Here is a 19,491-nt window from a genome sequence, read left to right on the forward strand (position 1 = left end):
AATACAAGAATTAGTGTAATTACAAAGGCTGAATGAGAAGGGTGCTGATTGCTGACCATTGGCATACTGCAACCTATAAACAGCCTATTGGCCTCAGAAGTGAGGGAGGTTTATTACCAACACCTTGTATGACCAACATGTCTTGGTCAAAACAACTTCCTAGGGAATAAAAATTAGGCGTGAGTTGTTTCTCACCCATTGTAAGGAGTTTTGCTGAGGCAGTTGAAAAGCATGGAGATGTTTTGCTCTGGCTGCAAGTGTCTGGCATACGGAAGATGGTGAGGGAAACAGAAGGGCTCACCTTTTTCTGCAATTCTCTTACTCTTTATAAACTTTATGAAGGATGCTTTGGTAATTCCTAAAAAGCAAGTATTTCTTAAACTGCAATTGCATCACTGTGCACTGAGTGTACGTTTGTTCCCATACTACTTCTACTACCTTTTCATATATATAGATGTATATACATATATATATCTGTGTATATATATATATATATACCTTATGGTTCTTCATCAGTAAGAATTTTTATTGCAATGCAACCATGCTATGTTACTTTGTTCTATGGAAACAGAGATCACATCTCAGATATAGGGGGTGATGCAGCAGTATTTATCACAACTAATTTTGGGGTAGATTGTGTCTGGCAGTTCCTCTGGCCACCCACCAGAGCAGTCCAGAGTTGTGTTGTAGCCACACAGAGCCAATGCAGGCTCTCCTTTGACACTTTATTTTCTTGCTAGTAGGGTTTATCTTCACTTCATAGACTTTTGGCTTCCTGAAGAGCTTCCTGGGTACAAAGCAGAGCAAGCACAGTTGAAGGGTCCTGCCTGGCACCTCGAATTCTGTGAGCAGTATATCCCAGTCTAGATCAATTGTGATTAAGTCCATTTAAAAAAATGTTGCTTAAAGTGACTGAAAAACTGATTTGAAATTCCCATTGGGAAGTTCCTTAAAGAATTTGATCACCAAGAGTTGAAGGAGTGTTCTTCACCCTTTAAAAATTAACAGTGAATGTCCCCAGCATCCCCCGTGTATGCCATTTTTCTTTTTAAATGCTTTGTGTAACAGTTGAGTTCCATCAAGAGGCATGGCCTGGCCAATGGCAGGGGTGCACAGCGATGCTCTCAGGAGCTGCATGGCCTTGCTTAGCTACGTTTTCCTATGTCTGTCCCCTTGTGATCATGGCATCTTTGTCATTCAGCAGCTGCAACTTCTCTCTTACTAGAGGGAAGTTTACTATGAAGGCATAAGGAGCTGAATTGTACTAGCTGCCTGCTTGTGAAAACAAGATTCATGATGCCTAACACAGTTCATCTCTATCATGTGCCATGATATTGGAGAACACATAAAATGTCCTAACTAGTTATCCCAAGACATCTCTATCTAAACATCTCATGGTGCCATTGAGGAATTTCATCTGAAGGCCTTTGACTCTGAAGGAGAATTTCTGAATAGTTCAAAACTATTAAAGCTTATCAAACCTACAAAGCCTGGAATAAAGCCAGGTCATTTAGTAATGGGTCACATAGTTGTAATTGCTTTGCTTCTCTTGATTGTGCTCAGCTGAACGTTGCTATTGGAATTTCTTCAGGATCTCTCTTGAGGTGTCGTTACATTGCACTTAGGAATCTAAAACTAGTACAGAAATAGGAAAATACTGGAAGGGATGATGGATTTGAAATGTTTCAAGTATGGTTCATGTCATGATGGTTATTCCCACAAGGCACACCTCACTTCACTGAACCCCTCACTTCTCTTGGAACAGCAGATCTGTTCCTGGTCATTGCAAATGCCACTTGTCCTGAGGCAGCAGAAGACTAATGCTTACACGTGTGATCCTGCCCCTCTACTCTGCTTTTGTGAGACCTCACCTGGAGCATTGTGTGCAGTTCTAGTGTCCTCAACATAAAAAAGACATGGAACTGTTGGAACAAGTCCAGAGGAGGCCACGAGGATGATCAGGGACTGGAGCACCTCCCGTATGAAGATAGGCTGAGAAAGCTGGGGCTGTTCAGCCTGGAGAAGAGAAGACTGCGTGGAGAACTCATAGCAGCCTTCCAGTGTCTGAAGCGGGGCTATAGGGATGCTGGAGAGGGACTCTTCATCAGGGACTGCAGTGACAGGACAAGGGGTAACAGGTTAAAACTTAAACAGGGGAAGTTTAGATTGGATATAAGGAGGAAATTCTTTCCTGTTAGGGTGGTGAGGCACTGGAATGGGTTGCCCAGGGAGGTTGTGAGTGCTCCATCCCTGGCAGTGTTCAAGGCCAGGTTGGATGAAGCCTTGGGTGGGATGGTTTAGTGTGAGGTGTCCCTGCCCATGGCAGGGGGGTTGGAACTGGATGATCTTGAGGTCCTTTCCAGCCCTAACTATTCTATGATTCTATGGTTCTATTTTAAGTGCCCAGCTTTAACCTGCAACAAAGTAGTAATCAGATATAATTTTTCTGTCGATTTAAACCAGATTTCTATATTGACCTTGCTCTTTAAAGAAGATTCTTTCAAGGAACTTGAATTTCCAGGTCTATTTGTTTTGAAGCATAAGCTTGAATGTCCTTACTTATTGTGCAGCACCTTTTCTAAAGATGCTGCACTTCCAAGGAATGTGTGATGTGTACCTAAAGGACACACCAAGGGTTCTGATTAATCTTCTCTCATAACACTGTTGGACTGGACATTAGTCCCTTCCTAGACTTTATTCCGGTAGGAATTCTCCTTTCTACTTATTTCAGTAGTAATTACTAGGAAATAGTACTCCATTGGAAACTGTAGCAATTGTTACCTTGTCAATGGAAAAGGTGCATGAAGCCATCAGAAACTAAAAGATGTCCCGAAACCTGAGATTCAGTCTTTCCCTGGTAGATTGCCAGTGTTTATTACACTTTTATCACCAGCTGAGTACCAGGTGTCTGAATGTGTTTTGTACGGAATGTGCTTGGAAAATGAAGGAAAGAATTTTGTGTTTTACTTCACTGCTTTCTTGTGTATTATAAACAGACTAAATATCACTCATATTACCAAAGCATTCACAAATCAGAACAGAGTAAAGATCAACTAAACGTGCTAATCTGAATGTGCTAATTATTAGATGAAAACAGGTTTTGTGTATCTGGTTGTTCCTAGAAGTGAACATTATGAAATCTGTACAAGTTAGACACAACCCGGCTTATTTTGATAGATAAGGGAGTGTTAGACTTCAGGTTGTCTCTGCAACTGGCAGTGAAATGATGAAATTTCACACCATACATACATTTATAAATATGCCCTGGGAAAATGGATGCAGATGAACTTGGAGAAAAACCTGAGGCAATAAGGCATGTGTTCTTAATGAATCGTGTTTCTGTCCTGTGCTTATGTTCCCCCAGTTAAGGGGATGGCTGCACCTCTGGCAGGACCTGCAAATGAAACACTTGTCTGAAAGCCTCCCTCGCTTCAGAAAGCACCTCCTGGTGCTAAATGCCATTTTCTCCATGCTGATACTGACTTGCAGATTGTCTACAGTGCATGGGAGTAGATCAAGTCTCATGGCTTCCTTCCCTGGTCATGGGCTCACAGCGTCAGGAGGAGTCCCTAGGGTGAATGCGAGGCTATTTAAGGTCTGTTTTCATTAAAGCCTTGCTGGGATGTGTATAATATGAGCTCTGTTGTGGTTTTCTGCATCTCTCAGTTTGAAACTCGTGTGACACTGCAGGCACAAAGTGGTGGCTAGTGGTGTCATGCTCTATTGTTTTAAAATCTGAGGACTGCAGAGAGCTGTAATTCAGCGAGGGAGAAGGACTTACTTAGGCTAATAAGAGGGAAGACATGCTGTAAGGAGAATAATATCTTTAAGGAATTTTCATTTCCTGCTGCTCTGAGCGAAGCAAAGGAAGAAAACTGTATCAGTTTCTGAGCTATAAAAAGCACAGACCTTTTTCTGCTCTGCTGGATTACAAGAATCAATAATTTCACATTTTCTACACACCACAGAAGTAAATGCCTGATCTCAGGCATGTCACTACAACGCAGTTCAAAGCCCTCAGGATCAAAGAGATTACAGTAGCACAGGCTCTCAAAATACTATTTTCTGAATGAAAAGCAGTGATTAAGATTTCTGTAGAAAATCATGTGATAATTTTGAATTATACCGAACATTTTTCCAGGAAATTTCCAGTCCTAGTATAAATTAAAAATCCCTTTTCTATATGTTCCTTTAAAAGCTTTTTGTCCCTGGTTTATCTGTAGCACATTCTTTCTCTTTCAAAATCCTCAAATCAAAGTAGTTTTAACGCAAACTCTCTGTGACTTATCTCTGTGCTGAGGGTGTCCTGCCCTTTGAGGAGGGCTGTTCTGCATCTCACGCATGAAACAAACTGAGCTGATGTGCACACTGCTTTTTTTGTCTACAGAGGACAGGCTGTCTTGACAAGAGATGGGGGTGAGACCTCAGAGATAGCTAAACTGCCTCCATATAGAGGAGGAGGAGGGCTGCACATGTCAGTCCTGATCAAACCTACTGGGACTATTCCAACTCTTGCATTATTCCATCTCCGGCCAATGACTGGGAAGTTTCTAGGAGGTTAAAATAATACTTGTAAGTTGCATCAACTCTTAATTTCGTACTGTACTGCTTCACCTGTGAGGCAGGGGACCCAAAGGTTATATCACTGATGCAAGTTATGAATAACTGGGTGCATAGTCCCAATTTTCATAGTATCATGAATTGGCTACCACTGACTTTTGTCTCCAACTTCACTGTTTCTTGATACAGAAATCCCCTTATGTTTCACCACTCACCAGGGTTAAGTAATTTCCTGGAAGATCCCTGGAATTTAAGAAGACAAATCCCATGAGCAGCCTGGAACGAGTCCCCAGAAGGAGAAGGTTGTTATTTGAATCCATTTCAGACCAAAGCCTGTTATAACAAAGTATTTTTCTTTGAAGGCAATCTGCCCTCCCAGAGGTGCTGTCTATGATTTTCAGTGTGAGATGAATGGTCTCTTGGATGATGAAGAACACATTAAATAGACCAAACCTTGAGAGTTAATAGCTTGCTGGTTATTTATTGTAACAATGATTGTGACTGTGCTTTCAAGTATGCAGCAATTAGTAAACTTCCTTTCCACAGGACCCCAGCGTTATCCATAATATTGTCAAAACCCTTCAAGTTACAATTTGTCTTAAAAGAGGCAAAATGGTGTGAGGGAAAAACATTTCCTTTGTCTTGGGGAAATAGAGCTATCTGTTGAGATAAAACACCAGGACACTGCATGTGTTGGGTGGCAATTCATCCACTTTATCACCTTCATGGTGTATTGAGGCCTAATTTTGAAGGATTCCAAGAAATGTAGAGAAGGTTGGGTTCTACATGGCCTGTCACTGTTTTCTGCTTGTTATGAGCACATGCCTTTATTCTAAGAGACTTCGGTCATCTTCTCGTGTTTGCTGCTGCTTGTGCTCATTGTCCTGCTTCTCAAATATGTAAAGAGAAGATTGGAACTCAACAGAACTTTTAAAGGAAGTATCTGTCAGCCAGAGTTGGGCTATTCACAGCTACAAGTTGGGCAGAGAAGAGATTCAGAGCAGCCCTGCAGAGAAGGACTTGAGGGTGTTGGTTGATGAGAAAATGAGCATGAGCTGGCTTCAGTGTAGCTCGCAGCCCAGAAACCAACCGTATCCTGGGCTGCATCAAAAGGAGCGTGACCAGCAGGGCGAAGGAGGTGATCCTGCCCCTCTACTCTGCTCTTGTGAGACCTCACCTGGAGCATTGTGTGCAGTTCTGGTGTCCTCAACATAAAAAGGACATGGAACTGCTGGAACAAGTCCAGAGGAGGCCACGAGGATGATCAGGGGACTGGAGCACCTCCCGTATGAAGACAGGCTGAGGAAGTTGGGGCTGTTCAGCCTGGAGAAGAGAAGGCTGCGTGGAGACCTCATAGCAGCCTTCCAGTATCTGAAGGGGGCCTATAGGGATGCTGGGGAGGGACTCTTCGTCAGGGACTGTAGTGACAGGACAAGAGGTAACAAGTTAAAACTCAAACAGGGGAAGTTTAGATTGGACATAAGGAAGAAGTTCTTTACTGTGAGGGTGGTGTGGCACTGGAATGGGTTGCCCAGGGAAGTTGTGAATGCTCCATCCCTGGCGGTTTTCAAGGCCAGGTTGGACAGAGCCTTGAGTGGGATGGTTTAGTGTGAGGTGTCCCTGCCCATGGCAGGGGGGTTGGAGCTGGATGATCTGAAGGTCCTTTCCAGCCCTAACTATTCTATGCTTCTATGATTCTATTCCAGCACATGGTGTGGATGTGTGTTCATTCAAAAGTTAATGATTTGAGTCTGAATTTTATTTGTTTTTAAATAAAAATATTTCCCTTTTATGTATTCAAAATACAATTTCAGGACAGACTGAATTTTATGAAATTTCACTTTGTTTTAAATATTGCAATGATGAAAAAAGATAATGTGAACCCCAAATTTTCTTCAAAAAGTTTCTTTCAGAGTGGCTAGTGAACCAGAAACGTTGTTACTTGCTCAGCTCTGTTTCTTCTCCCACACTGTAAGGTTTCCCAAGCCATTCACCTTGAAAAGTCTGCTGGCAGAAAACTGGTGCTCAAGGAATGTCCAAAATGCAGCACAGATCATTCTCCTGTGTATCTTGAGCCTAATTCGTAAGGAGATAATTACCTTTCTACTCAAAAAGATACAACTGAACAGCAATGCAAGGTCCTATTTTCCTATCTAGAGATACTATATTTAACTATATAATATTTATATTTATTTTATAGAGATACTATATTTAAGGCCCTTGATAATGTAAGAGAAAAAGGCTTTAAACTGACAAAAGGGGTACATTTAGATGAGCTCGTAGGCAGTTCTTCCCTGTGAGGGTGCTGAGGCGCTGGCACAGGGTGCCCAGAGAAGCTGTGGCTGCCCCATCCCTGGCAGTGCTCAAGGCCAGGTTGGACACAGGGGCTTGGAGCAAGCTGCTCCAGTGGAAGGGGTCCCTGCCCATGGCAGGGGTTGGAGCTGGATGAGCTTTAAGGAACTAGATGGTCTTTAAGGTCCCTTCCAACCGAAAACAGTCTGAGATATGATTCTATGACAGTGTTAGGCCCCATGCAGTTTGTTTAAAAACTGTCAGAAACTTGTTGCTGTAATGAAGGTACAAGCAGATGTTTCCACAGCTGGGTGTACCTCCTCTGCCATGAGGACTGCCCATGTGCAGGCGCCTCCTCAGATGTTTGGCCTCCGCAGTGACAGAGCTTTGGAGCATGGTGGTATCAAAAGTAACAAGCCCGGAATGCCCAGATGGTAAATCCATGCTATAAACAATATTTTCTGTTGAACAGTGAGTCCTACATGGAAATAGGTACATGTCTAAATTGTATTTCTGTTTCTGCTGGAGACAAAAAGAACCTCACCCCAGCAAGAGGGATCAGGCATCAGCCTAGACATGCACAGCACTTCCTCGGGAGTGTCCAGGAGAGTGTCCCTCTGCTGCTGACACAGGAAGGTAAAGGCATTACTGGGTACCCATTGGGAATCATCCTGCAGGTGGGAATCCAGCTTCTTGTACCATGAGGAGAGGGAAATGAAAGCAACAGACATCATGGCTAGCCAGAGAGGAGGAGCACGTGTTTTCATTTCATTTTTGGTGGTGAAAAAACAAGTAATTGAGCAAACTTGCCATTTGGAGAAGTGTGTGTGTCATAGTTGAGATGTGAATGATTAACGGGAAGGTGAATATGAAACCAATTTACAACATCCAACAAATGCAGAATCTAATCTGCAAGTTTAATTTAAGCTTAGAAGTTAATTTAAATGAAAATAAAATAACAATGTGTTATATATGTATCTAGTTAACCAGAGAACACTCAAGCTCTAATTAAGCACCAAGCAGTAAGTCGTTAGTAACACGGAAGAAAAGGTAGATACGCTGAACTAAAGCTGAAGCAAGTGCACAAAGGGCCGGAACAAAAAGAAATGTTAATTAAAAGATAATGTCAAAGGCATAGAATGTTTTCTTGGGATAACAGTCTCCCGTTGCTGAATAAATACCAAGGTGAAGTCCAGGCATCCATCAAAACTGAATGCCACGCCAAAGGCAGCATATTTTAAAGCGAAAGACATTTATCTGGAACTCTCATAAAGAGACATTATTCCTCATGAGGAAAGAGTGCTTCTGCACATTTATCCTTGGTTTGACAGATACTGCTGTTATTGAGGGACCATTCTTCATAAGGGTATTATCGATTTAGCTGTACAACTGCATAAGAAATGCTTTTTGTATCTATTCAAGCAGGGTTAGTGAAGTACACTTAGAAACTGGCTTTTGACTTGAAACGAGCTTATTATTCTCGTGTGTCTGAATTAGCAATGGTGTTCTTGGGGTGAAGCTTTGATGTGACAAAACCAGTGGGAATTCTGCTGCCCAGTTAGGTACCACCAGTATTTCACATTTGCTTTCCTCATGCTGCTGCTGACCTGCTGTGAGTCCTCACCTGCTGCTATCTTGTTAGTTTTATTTTGTAGTAAGAATCCTGTTTTCCCATCCAGAGACAACTGTTTGTGTGGAATCGTTGTGAGGCCCTTGACAGGCCAAGGGGAATGGCTTGAACCTGCCCGAGGGGAGGCTGAGCTGAGCTCTTAGGCAGAAGCTCTTCCCTGTGAGGGTGCTGAGGCGCTGGCACAGGGTGCCCAGAGAAGCTGTGGCTGCCCCATCCCTGGCAGTGCTCAAGGCCAGGTTGGACACAGGGGCTTGGAGCAACCTGCTCCAGTGGAAGGGGTCCCTGCCCGTGGCAGGGGCTGGAGCTGGAGGAGCTTTGAGCTCCCTTCACCACAAACCAGGCGGATTCTGTGGTTCTGCGATGCAGGCTCTCGGCAGCAGCGCCCAATGTGCCACCAGACCTGCTGCGCCGAGCCAGGCCCGCCCCTCTCGCAGCGCCGGGGCTCCCCGCTGCTGCCGCCGCTGCGGGCCCCGCTCCGCCCGCCCCGCGCCTGCCCGGGCGCTCCGTGTCCCCGCCCCGCCGGGCCGCAGGGGCTGTCGGTGCCGGGCCGCGGGCGCCCCGTTCGGAGCGCGGCGGGGGGATGTGAGTAGCGCCCCGCGCGGGGCCGGCTGGGGGCACGGCGGCGGGACCGAGCCCTGAGGTGGGCCCGGCGAGGCGGGCTGCGGCATCGCCGCTTCCCTCCGTCGCGGCCCGCCCCGACAGGTGCGGGGTTTAGGCCTCCCGAGCCCGGCCTCAGGCCAGCACCGGGAGGTCCCCGCTCCGCCCCGCTCCCGGCGGCCCTGGCCCGGGTGTGCTGGGCCCCCGCCGAGGGCAGGGCGCTGGTCGCGGGGGCACCCCGGCCGAAGGGCCGCTTCGCTGAGCCGCGGGGCCGTGGCGCTGCCGGAGGCGCATCCAGCTCTGCGGCCGCCGCCTGTTGTTGCGCGGTGGGAGGGAAGGCTCCGCCGAGCCCTGGCTCTGCCGGTGGGCAGCGTGTGGGGACAGCGGCTGCGGGCGGCCGGAACCCTCCGTTGTGCTCGTGTCTGGCGTCCTTGCTCGGGCTTGGATGGATTGTAAAAGGGTGGTTTTGAGCATGTTTAGGCTGGAAATAAGGGTTGGGGTTTTTTCCTGTTTGTATTGTTCACCTGACAAAGATGCTTTTGTCTTGCTCGGTAAGTTGTGAAGCCTTGTGGAAACTTCGGCTAGATTTGGGGGCTCAGAGGTCTCGGCTCAGGAACAGGGACCTTGGGGTGGAGAAGGGAGGTGGAATGGGCTGAGAGTGGGCACAGAAGCCCCGCTGGGGCCCGGGCTGCCCCCTGGCACTGCGTGCGCACGGGCATCCACGGAACCCCGGGGGGGTGTGTTTGTGAATGTAGAGCACAGCATTGCTTGCCCGTTCGGTGGACGGGTTGTGAAGGAGGGCTCCGAGCTGGCTCTGCTGTCTGCCCTTGTACCTGGGGAATACAGGAAGTTAGGAGGGTAAAAGAAAGCATTGGTAGGGGTTACACACGTGAGATCTAGAGCTGAGATTATGTCCTGTGGTTGTATGCTGTGCAGATACAAACCCAAGCGTCTTTAACTTCTGCTGGGCTGGTCACAAAGTAATCTGTTGCGCCAAGGATCCTAGAAGTCTTGCCACTCTTGTTTTGATGGAGGTGTCCTGTAGGAGCAGTGTGGTTTGGCTTTTCCAGTTGTGTTTGAATACAGGCGTGAACATGGAAGTCTGGTTATGTGGTGTTTAAAGGTTATGCGGTCTGTAAACTGGACACAATGCAGAGGTACTGCTTGATAGACTTGAAAGGCAAGTGGGAAGAAGCAAGTATTTCCATAAATTAAGGTCTGCAGTGAAGTGGGTATGCATAACTCATTAATGAGTAGTGTAACTGTACTGGTTGGAGGTGAAGTATGTTACTCTCCCTGACACCCTACTGCTGAAGCCCAGTTAAATGACCAAGTGTTATGTTTTCTTCCGTAACTGTTGGAAACAGCATCTTCAGGAATCATTCCTGATGTAAAGTCAGTATTAATAATGACTCTAATTTGGGATTTTAGTAGAAAAACGCTCGACTTTGTGAATAGTTGCTACCAGTGGTGACTAGTTTGTTTTTTGCTTTTCAAGGCCTCACAGAACTGAGTTGTATGAGGATCCCCCATCAGCATGCTGGCCCATCGTCTATTCTCCCGACTACAACATCACCTTCATGGGACTTGAGAAGCTGCATCCGTTCGATGCAGGGAAATGGGGAAAAGTTATCAATTTCCTGAAAGGTAAAAACAATGGAAAGTATCTCTTAGACCAACATTTGCACAAAAGCTAACAGAAATGCTGCAGTTAGTTCAGTCTTATGTTAATAATTGCTGATATAATAGTGACTGTACATCTTCATTGCTCCTTGTATAGATTTAATCTACACTCTAATACTGTTTGGAGTGCTTTGGGGTTCTTATATATTTGCACACTTTAACCTTAGCAAATTAAATTGATTGTAGCATTTCTAAGGTGAGTCAGATGTTATGTGTTACACGTTGATGAAGAACTTGTCTATGAAGTATTTAAGAGATGAAATTGTGATGTTAGAGCTAACATCCTACACCAGGGCCTTTCAAGTTCTTTGAAAATGTTATTTTCTGTCTTGCTTCACCGAATAAACCCACAGTTTGGTTTCAGCTCAGTCATGGTGTCACTGCAAAGTGAAACTCATGAACTGGGATTGAAAATTCAAGCTCATTAAATGATTTGCTCTCCCCAGAGGCATTAATAATGCTAGTCAGAGTAACTAGTATAGTTCATTTCAGTGTGGACCAGAGCTTTACAAGTCTGAATAGAAAGGAGGAAGGAGAAAAGGGAGCATAGCAGTATCTTAGACCATCTGAAAATACTTCTGTTCTTTGCAATCTGAATGAAAGCATGAAGTGAGCAGAATTTCCTTGCTTGGCCTTTACAGGATACATTCATGTGGGATGTTTAAGAACTGTTTCCACCTCTGAAGTGAGCACCAGAACCTTGTGTTTGAGCCCAGCGCAAGTTAGGTGCAGAATGTTGGAGCCTCACGGACATAGCTCAGTGTGCTGTGTTGTCATACTCAGTAGATTTCTAATGATTCCAACACTTTCTTTCAGTTCTAGGTTAATGTATAAGAGCAGTATTTCCTCTAAGTCTCCTGTTGAGAGTAGCTGCTGTTTGCCATTCCAATTTCTTCTTCCTTTTCAGGGCCAAGCCTGGGTCTAAAACAACACAGGCTTAGTTTTGTAGCAATGAATGAAAAATCTTTCCAGTGTTCACTGCAAGCTTACAAATGTAAGGCTTGCAAGACCTGAATTGCAGTGTGGGAGCAGTGTGGGAAGCTTCCTTGTGCTTCCATTTCAGCTGGTGTAGCAAGAACTAGGGCACTCCTTGTGAAACTACAGGTGTTAATGACCAGCTTGCTGGGGGATGTAACTTACTCAACTAGGCTGCAGACAGTCTGTTGGCAAATGATGCATTTCAGGCTGAAAGGTTAGTGCAGCTTATATAATTTCATTCCTTATCAGCCTCATTCTGTTAGTGTTTGGGAAGAGCTCTGGTGATAGGCAGAACTTTCTGTGATTTTTGTTATTGCTGCTTTAAACTAATTGGAAGGTATAGGCAGAAATGCATTAAGGAAATACAAGTGTCAGAAGCAAGGTTAGGATGAGGGCCTATAAAGTTTTGACATCTCTTCACCTAAAGTGTAAGCTTGCTCATCAAGGGAAAAGGCCAAGGTTACCTTGCCAAGGCCAAGGTTGTCTGAGAGCCAAGCCTCTTCCATAAGCCTCTCCATTTATGTGGTCCTAAAGGCTCCCCCAGCTGATGATCTTTTCCAGTTTACTATTGCCCTTGTGCCTTCAGGCTGCCTTGTATTCGTCTAACCTTGGTGAGACATGTTAACCCTCTACTGAGTAGCTGAGTTTTGGATCTTCTCTCTAACAACCTCAGATAATTTAGTCTTGGGTTCTGTGACCATTTTCTTAATTAATCAAAACCATTGCCTTTCTACTCCTGTGGGAAGGCTTTTCCTCTAGCTCTTCTCTGCGTGAAGTGTCCCCTTTTTATTCTGTCTTTCACAGAAAATCAGTTTTTCCTATTGCTTTCCTGTGCTTGTTTTGTAAAGGAGAGAGATGCCACAGGATACCCCAGGGCGCTACTGGTTTTCTTCGGCTCTGCACCAAATCCTGGTGACAGGTGATCTACCCTGTTCCCTGCTGTCTTCTAGAAAATCACCAGTGGAAATCTTTCCACACTTTTCTTCTTCCTCAGGAATGGCACTGTTAGCAATGTGGTGTCTGTCTGAATGAATGAATGAAAAGTTTCTTAAGCCTCAGTCAGGAGAAACATGAGCATGACAAAACAAATATTGTTGCAAGTGCTGTTCTTGTCTAACACTTCAGAACAAAACCTCTCACGTGTATGAGTTGTTTTCTTCCTCCTGCAAGTGTAAAATTGGAGAAAAGGTACAGTCTTAGAAAGCTGCAGCTGTGCAGCAATTCAGTATCAACTTTTGTCTGGGGGGATCAGCGTGATGCCTTGTGTTTGTCATTTGGGTGATCAGATGCAAAGCAGCCTGGTTCTTCTGCACTGCTGGGCTGGTTAAGCTGACTCTGTCTTGAACTTCCTGGCAGAATATCCGGATGTATGCCTTCAAATTGATCTGTGATCACGTTCTAAGATTTTGGAATAACGTTTTGTAACTTGCTCTTGTAAAAACAAGTTTTTAAATAAACTATCCTTTGGTCTCTAAGGGGGAAAATTAAGAGCTGGTCATTGGTATTTCTTAATATTAAATGAAGGTAGAGGTGTGACATAATTACCCTAGCTAAGCATAAGTGTTTGCTTCCATCAACATCCAAGCAATTGTTTTGTTCCGAATTTTTTTTTTTTTTTCAATTCCCTGGTTTAGGGAATTAAATACTAGTATCAGCTGTGGAATTTCTTAAAACATGTTAAAGAATGGTGAATATTTGTTGCTGTGAGCACTAAGATTTTCCCAGTGTATCAAGCTGTAGACCGTCAGGAGTCTTGTGATTCTTTTGTGTCTATGCATCTCTGTCACTACCTGTCCTTTGTTTCAGTTTGAACAAGAAGTTACTATGGTTACACTCTGAAAACTTCCTGCAAACAATGTTTATCAGATACACACTACCCTAATAGCTTGTGTGTGTGGAGGGTCTGTATTTGGAAAGTCTGTGATGAACAATAAGTGAACAAAAGTTATTTCAGTGATTTAATTACAGATGAAGTTATTACGTCAAGGTCAAAGTAGCTTCTTTGTCAGGGTGGACTATGGGAAGTGAAGGTATGCAATGCCAATTGATATTTCTCTCCTGTTTCAGAAGAAAAACTAATTGCAGATGACTTCATTGTACAGGCACGGGAAGCTACTGATGAAGATCTCTTGGTTGTTCACACAAGACGCTACCTTAATAAATTAAAGGTGCTGTATTCATTCATGTTTTTCAAGTAAACTGTCTAGAATTAGTGTCAAAGGCAACAGATATCCTACCAGATTTATTACAGAATCCACTTTTACATACTATAACATGATGCATTTTGGTAATATTTGATAACGTTGTTATTGAGAAGATGGAAAGAAAACCATAGCCATAGTAAGCAATTCACACTAGAGAGTGGTAGAGGGAAAAGATAGTCTATCATGTTAGATACATGAACATAAGCAAAATGTTAATGCTTGAGATGTAAATTATATTCTTCTTGGTACCAGAGTTTGTCTTCAACAGTGTAAGTTTTGATTTACTCTACTAAATTCTTCTGAAATTGAAAATACATTGCCGAGCACTAAAATGGAGTACTTCCTTGGGTGTTTTTTAATACAAGGATTCCTCTGTGAATTTGGGGTTTATGTAACCTCAAAAGAGCACTCACATGGGGATTCTGTTGTCAGTCTGTTGTAGGGGGGAGTAATGACTTCCTACTTAGACATTGCCTGTATCCGTGGAATATTGAGAGAGTTGAAAGATAGATGTAGGGGCATAACCTTGCACATTATCTGTGTGTGAAGGTTTCCAGTACCAGTTTATATAAGATTGCATATTCACAGGGGTTAAAGAGTATTCACTGGGCATTTCTAGATGAAACATCTGTTTGTTAAATGTAGCTTTAAAACATAAACTTGAGATATCTGTGTCTGAATATATGAAGTCATCTACAGGTGGAATTTGCAGATGAGTGCAGGTGACATTGCTTTTATTTGCAGCTCTTTACTTGGAGGGCAGAGAAGGGATTTGTATGAGAAGTAATCTTCCATTTCATAATTCAAAGGGAGTTATTTTTGTCACCTTTGCCCTTCTGCAGTGAAAGAGTCCTTGTATTGCTGTTTCTGGAATGTCTTATTTTTCTGTGTAAGGGCTCTATTATTTGTGTCAACCTTATTCACTCTTACTCCTTTTCTGAGTTGTCTTACGCTTCCTTCTGTGCTATAAAGTTATATGGAATTTCATACATCATTAGATTTGATCTTACTGCAGCTATTCTTGATATTGAGCTTTTAATTCTAGAGAACCACCTACCTCTTCTACTGAAGCACATCTTTGAAGCGGGGTGTAATGTGCATAGCACACTTTGGAATACTCTAATATTATTTTTATTACCTACAGGATGGCTTCATAGGGAATTGTCTGTATAACTTGTGTCTTGGTGTTCAAAACTAGTATTGTGGTATGCTTGCAGGTGTGATGAACTGTGCGTCTCTCCTTGAGAATATTTGCTGCAACTGTAGAAACTGGAAGATGTCGAATTGGTCAGGCCAGCAAATTCCTATCAAGCAGTGAAAATAGAAGTGCTTAGTTGCAAACCAAAAAGAACATGGCTAGACATGAAAAGGCTCTGTATGGCTTTAGCCAAAGTCTGCTGTGCTTTTCTATATATAAATTCAGGCCAATACAGACCTACCAATAACTGGTGTAGGTTTGTATTAGATCAGTTCTGAAGACTACAAAGGTGCCTGCCTTTCTGGGAATGCTTAGCTCTCTGAAAGTAATGGATCACTTGAGTACTTTGCATGTAGAACTTGAGCATGAATTTGGTAGGGAATTTCATACACTTGCAAGAAGTGCTGTTTGGTACCTTAGCAGCAGCTGGAGGAGCTGGCTGGAGGTTGGCTGAAGAGAAACAAAATGGTGTGCATAAAGTACATCAAGCTGTACTGGACATTAGGTCTGTGTTGGAAGGAACAGTCTCCCTTTTTCCCTGCTTTAGGTAGCATGGCATTTGGCATTTTGAATTTGGGTGCTTCCCCCTCAGTTGTTCCTTTGAAGAGTTTAGATTTCCAGGATATTGACTGGACTTTGGATAACTTGCTTGCACTACTTTTCCACTTACTGCCTTTTTCTAGTGGTGTGTAAAATGATGAATTTCCTGCATAGCAGCATTGTGAAAGTTTGGAAGAAGGTAGGCAATGAGACTAAAGCAGGTTTCATAAAGTGTAAGTCTTCATTTGAACCGTTTTTATATGTGAGAAGTTCTGTTATAAATGAGCAAATACTGAAGTGCAAATGAGGAGGGTGACACTTGTGCATCAGTGGAATGCAAGAGTTGCTTTTCTGGAGGTGATCCAAAACAGGTGATCCATCAGTTGAACTACAAATCTGAGTCTGTTTTGCATATTTGTAAATGTTGTAGGTTTAAATGAACAATTCTATTAGAAATACGAGGTTTTATACCCATGAGAAGTGGGTTGATGTGATTACAGTGTTGTCTGGTGCTCAAGTGCCTGTGGGCTTTGGTTCTTGCCTGGTGGTGTGACTGCCTTTGCCAAGAGACCTGAGGTACCTGCCTGCCTGTCTGTTGGTGGTGTCAGCAGGGTGCTGGGGAAGAGGGTTGGACTCTGGGGAGTGAAGGCAGTAGAAGCAGCCTCATAAAATACTCAGTTCAGCCTGCAATACTTGTGGCTGTGTTTGGCATTGAGAAAAACCAGCATGGAATGCTGCTTGGGCTGTGTGCGCTGCGCTGGTGACTGCAGCTGAAAACGTGGGTTTAGTTTGGATGCAGTGGGCTCCTTCAGAAGTGCTTGCGGTTCCCCTGTCCAGTTCTTCAGTGGATGCAGTGCTTGTGCTGGCAGCACTGTCTGCTCCCTGCAATGTGCCTTCTCCTGGCTTGATTTTTTCAAGCTTCATTTGTGAGAAATTCATGAAGGTGAGTGGTGATTTACTACAAAATGTTAATTTAAACGGTCATGAGAGCAGAAAAATGAATTAGATCCCTTTTACCTAAATTTTCATGTGCATGTTAATGTGTCAGGTGAAGGTCTGTAGGAATATACAAAAACTGAACAAGAATACTCAGTCATGGGGACAAGGTCTGACAGGTTTCAGTGCTTACACTTCTGCCCAAATGCTGCAGGGCATTCTTAGCAGCTAAAGTGACTAGTGAAACCCTTCAGGGTAAGGTAGCATTTGGTTAGCAGTGATTTTTTTTCTTTCCTTTTAATATTTCCGCCTCATTGGTAGGAGACTGATGCACCCAAATTGTTTTTTGGCTGGTTGGTTTTTGGGTGGAGATACCTGGGTACCACTGGTTGCTGCCAGCGCAGTATCTCATTCCCAGTGCCAGTAGTGTGTTCATACCTTGATTTGGAAGCTTTTGTGAAAATTACAATCTTACGACTCACCTTTATGATATTATCTGAAGTAATTCAAGCTGAAGACGTACTTTCGATATCTTTTGAAGATGGATCTAAACAGCTTTGTCTAACCAAAGATTTAAACACAGTTAAAATTTAGATATTAACAAACGAAATTGCACGTTTCCTAAAAACCCAATGTGTTATTGGGTATTTCATAATGCTGGAATGCACTGAGTGCATAAGACAAGGCAGTGCATCAGGGGTTGGGTTTGATCATTAATGTGCTGTTTGTATTAATCCAGATGTATCAGCAACTACTTCAGCTTTCTCTTCCTGATATTAGTTTTTCAGTTTAACTTTTAATCCTTGAGCACTAATAATTTGAAATGATTTGCAAAGTCATTTAACCTTACTAAAAAAATGCTTTTGTAGTTAAGGAACAAAAGTTAATAGTGGTAATACTTCAAAGATAAAGTCCTGCAAGAATGTCCTCTTTAAATGTTTATGCTGTTAGAAAATTTTGGCATAAGCAAGGAAAATTAAGGACTTCTGAAGCTGGTGATGGGTTGGTTGGTTTGTTTGGTTTGGGTGGATGTAACTTTGGATGTAACCTTAGTTACTGCACTTAGCCACGTTTAATAATACTGTAGTTAACTGAATAGGAGGTGTGTTAAAGGAGAGTGTACCTGGTTAAGGGTTCACCTGGCTTCTTTACTCCTTTGAGCAGGGAGTGGAAGTTTTATAAAATTGAAACTTAAGTTCATGCATTGAATTATTTATCCAGAACACAGGAAGGTAAATATTTTTTACAAAATCTTCTGCTATGAGCAGTAGAAATAAAGAAGAATTAAATGGAGTTGATAACTAAAGAGGAAGTGAAGGCATGTCACTAAATTTATATATGATGCTCTTCCCGGAATCCAGACCAAGGTTTCATTTCTGTTCAGTTACATAATTGCATGTTTACAGAATGCTGCTGGAGTCAGTCATTTGATGGTGGCTGAGTGAGAGCAAGTATCTACCAAACGAAATAGTCACTGGCATTATTCTGATATGTGCAATTTGAATGCAAAAAAAATAGTGATTAAACAAGTAAAATAAAGGGTTGGTTCTCTATCGTAAGAGACGGCTGTGTGTGAAGACTCGTGTTACAGAAACCAGCTGGCAGCCTGGAAAATGTAATTAATGTAGTCCTCATCTATGCAAAATCACCTTTCATTTTTACGGTGTGAAAAAGTATTCAATCAAATAATTGCTTTTAATTCCTTTTTATGAGTATGTACAGAGCTGTTCTGAGGAGTTATTGCAAGAAATGCTGGAAAACAAAATCAGCACATTGAATTAAAATAGCACAAAACTGTCCGCAGCTTGAGGCAATATATTTCTCTATTATTCCAGTGGTGGTTTTGGGGAAGCATTTTTATTTGTCTAAAGCTGCATTCTTGAACTGCAGGATTTTCCTCACAGTCACATGACTCTTCCCCAGTATGTTAGGAATTCCACAAACACAGTCAAGGACTGCATCTGAAGCAGGGAAAGCTGTTGGGCTTGGCACTGCTCTCTGAGCATCCTCAGCTACGGACAGAAAGCTGTGCATGCTCTTTCCTCGTACCATGTATGGATTTCTTGCATTCCCCACAAAACCTGCAGCAGGGTACGTGTTCATTTGAGTCTGTATTGCTCCCACTTGTTCCCATTGAGATTAAAATATTTTTAAACTATGTTAAAACTTTGGGAGAATTTGTGATCGTCATTCACATTTGAGATCATATTGTGTTTTATCCAATGTGACCTTTTTGATTCCATTTTAGAACAACAGGATTGAGCCCAGTTCTTTACATTATGCTTGTTTAAAAGCTAAAATATCTTGCATAAGGACTTTACCAAAATTAACTGTATTACAATATAGTTAAGGTACTTTGATGTTGGAGGCCTGATGATACGGTAACAGAATAATGTCTTACAAATATAAAAGTAGTAAGAGCTTAAAATGAACTGTTCACAAAATATAGTTAGTATTTAACTTTATGAATAATGCCGTCCCTCCACCTCATCTCACTGTACTTTGTAGTTGAAAAACTGGTAAGTGGGAAGCCAAAGCATTTCTAAATGTCTGAGGACCCTGAAATTGGCATGTGATTGTCCTTGGTTAAAATTGACCACTTGTACCTCCTGTCATCCGTAAGCAGACATCTAACAGCAGCTGGCCAGCAAATGTGCTGAATCTAGTTGAATTCCCTAATGCTGAAGAAAATAGAATCCCAGAGTGGTTTGGGTTGGAAGGGACTTTAAAGCTCATTGAGTTCCAACCCCTGCCACGGGCAGGGACCCCTTCCACTGGAGCAGCTTGCTCCAAGCCCCTGTGTCCAACCTTGAACACTGCCAGGGATGGGGCAGCCACAGCTTCTCTGGGCACCCTGTGGCAGCGCCTCAGCA

General features: G+C 43.1%; 1 protein-coding gene across 6 annotated transcripts in view; it reads left to right on the forward strand.

Moving 5' to 3' along the window:
• The first annotated feature begins 8,988 nt into the window (after positions 1–8,988).
• Positions 8,989–19,491, forward strand: part of HDAC11 (histone deacetylase 11) — a 29,910-nt gene continuing 19,407 nt past the window's right edge. For 2 of the 6 annotated variants that reach the window (XM_065687466.1, XM_065687470.1), the window contains exons 1-3: positions 8,989–9,064; positions 10,578–10,726; positions 13,808–13,908. In XM_065687466.1, the coding sequence (XP_065543538.1) occupies positions 9,063–9,064; positions 10,578–10,726; positions 13,808–13,908 (252 nt within the window). In that variant the 5' untranslated portion in view covers positions 8,989–9,062. Of the gene's footprint in view, positions 9,123–9,153; positions 9,185–9,326; positions 9,631–10,577; positions 10,727–13,807; positions 13,909–19,491 lie in introns of those variants that run through there. The other 4 variants (XM_065687468.1, XM_065687471.1, XM_065687467.1 and 1 more) reach the window with 4 other exon arrangements.

This window comes from Lathamus discolor, chromosome 7 (genome assembly GCF_037157495.1).
Source record: "Lathamus discolor isolate bLatDis1 chromosome 7, bLatDis1.hap1, whole genome shotgun sequence".
Classification (NCBI taxonomy): Eukaryota; Metazoa; Chordata; class Aves; order Psittaciformes; family Psittacidae; genus Lathamus; species Lathamus discolor.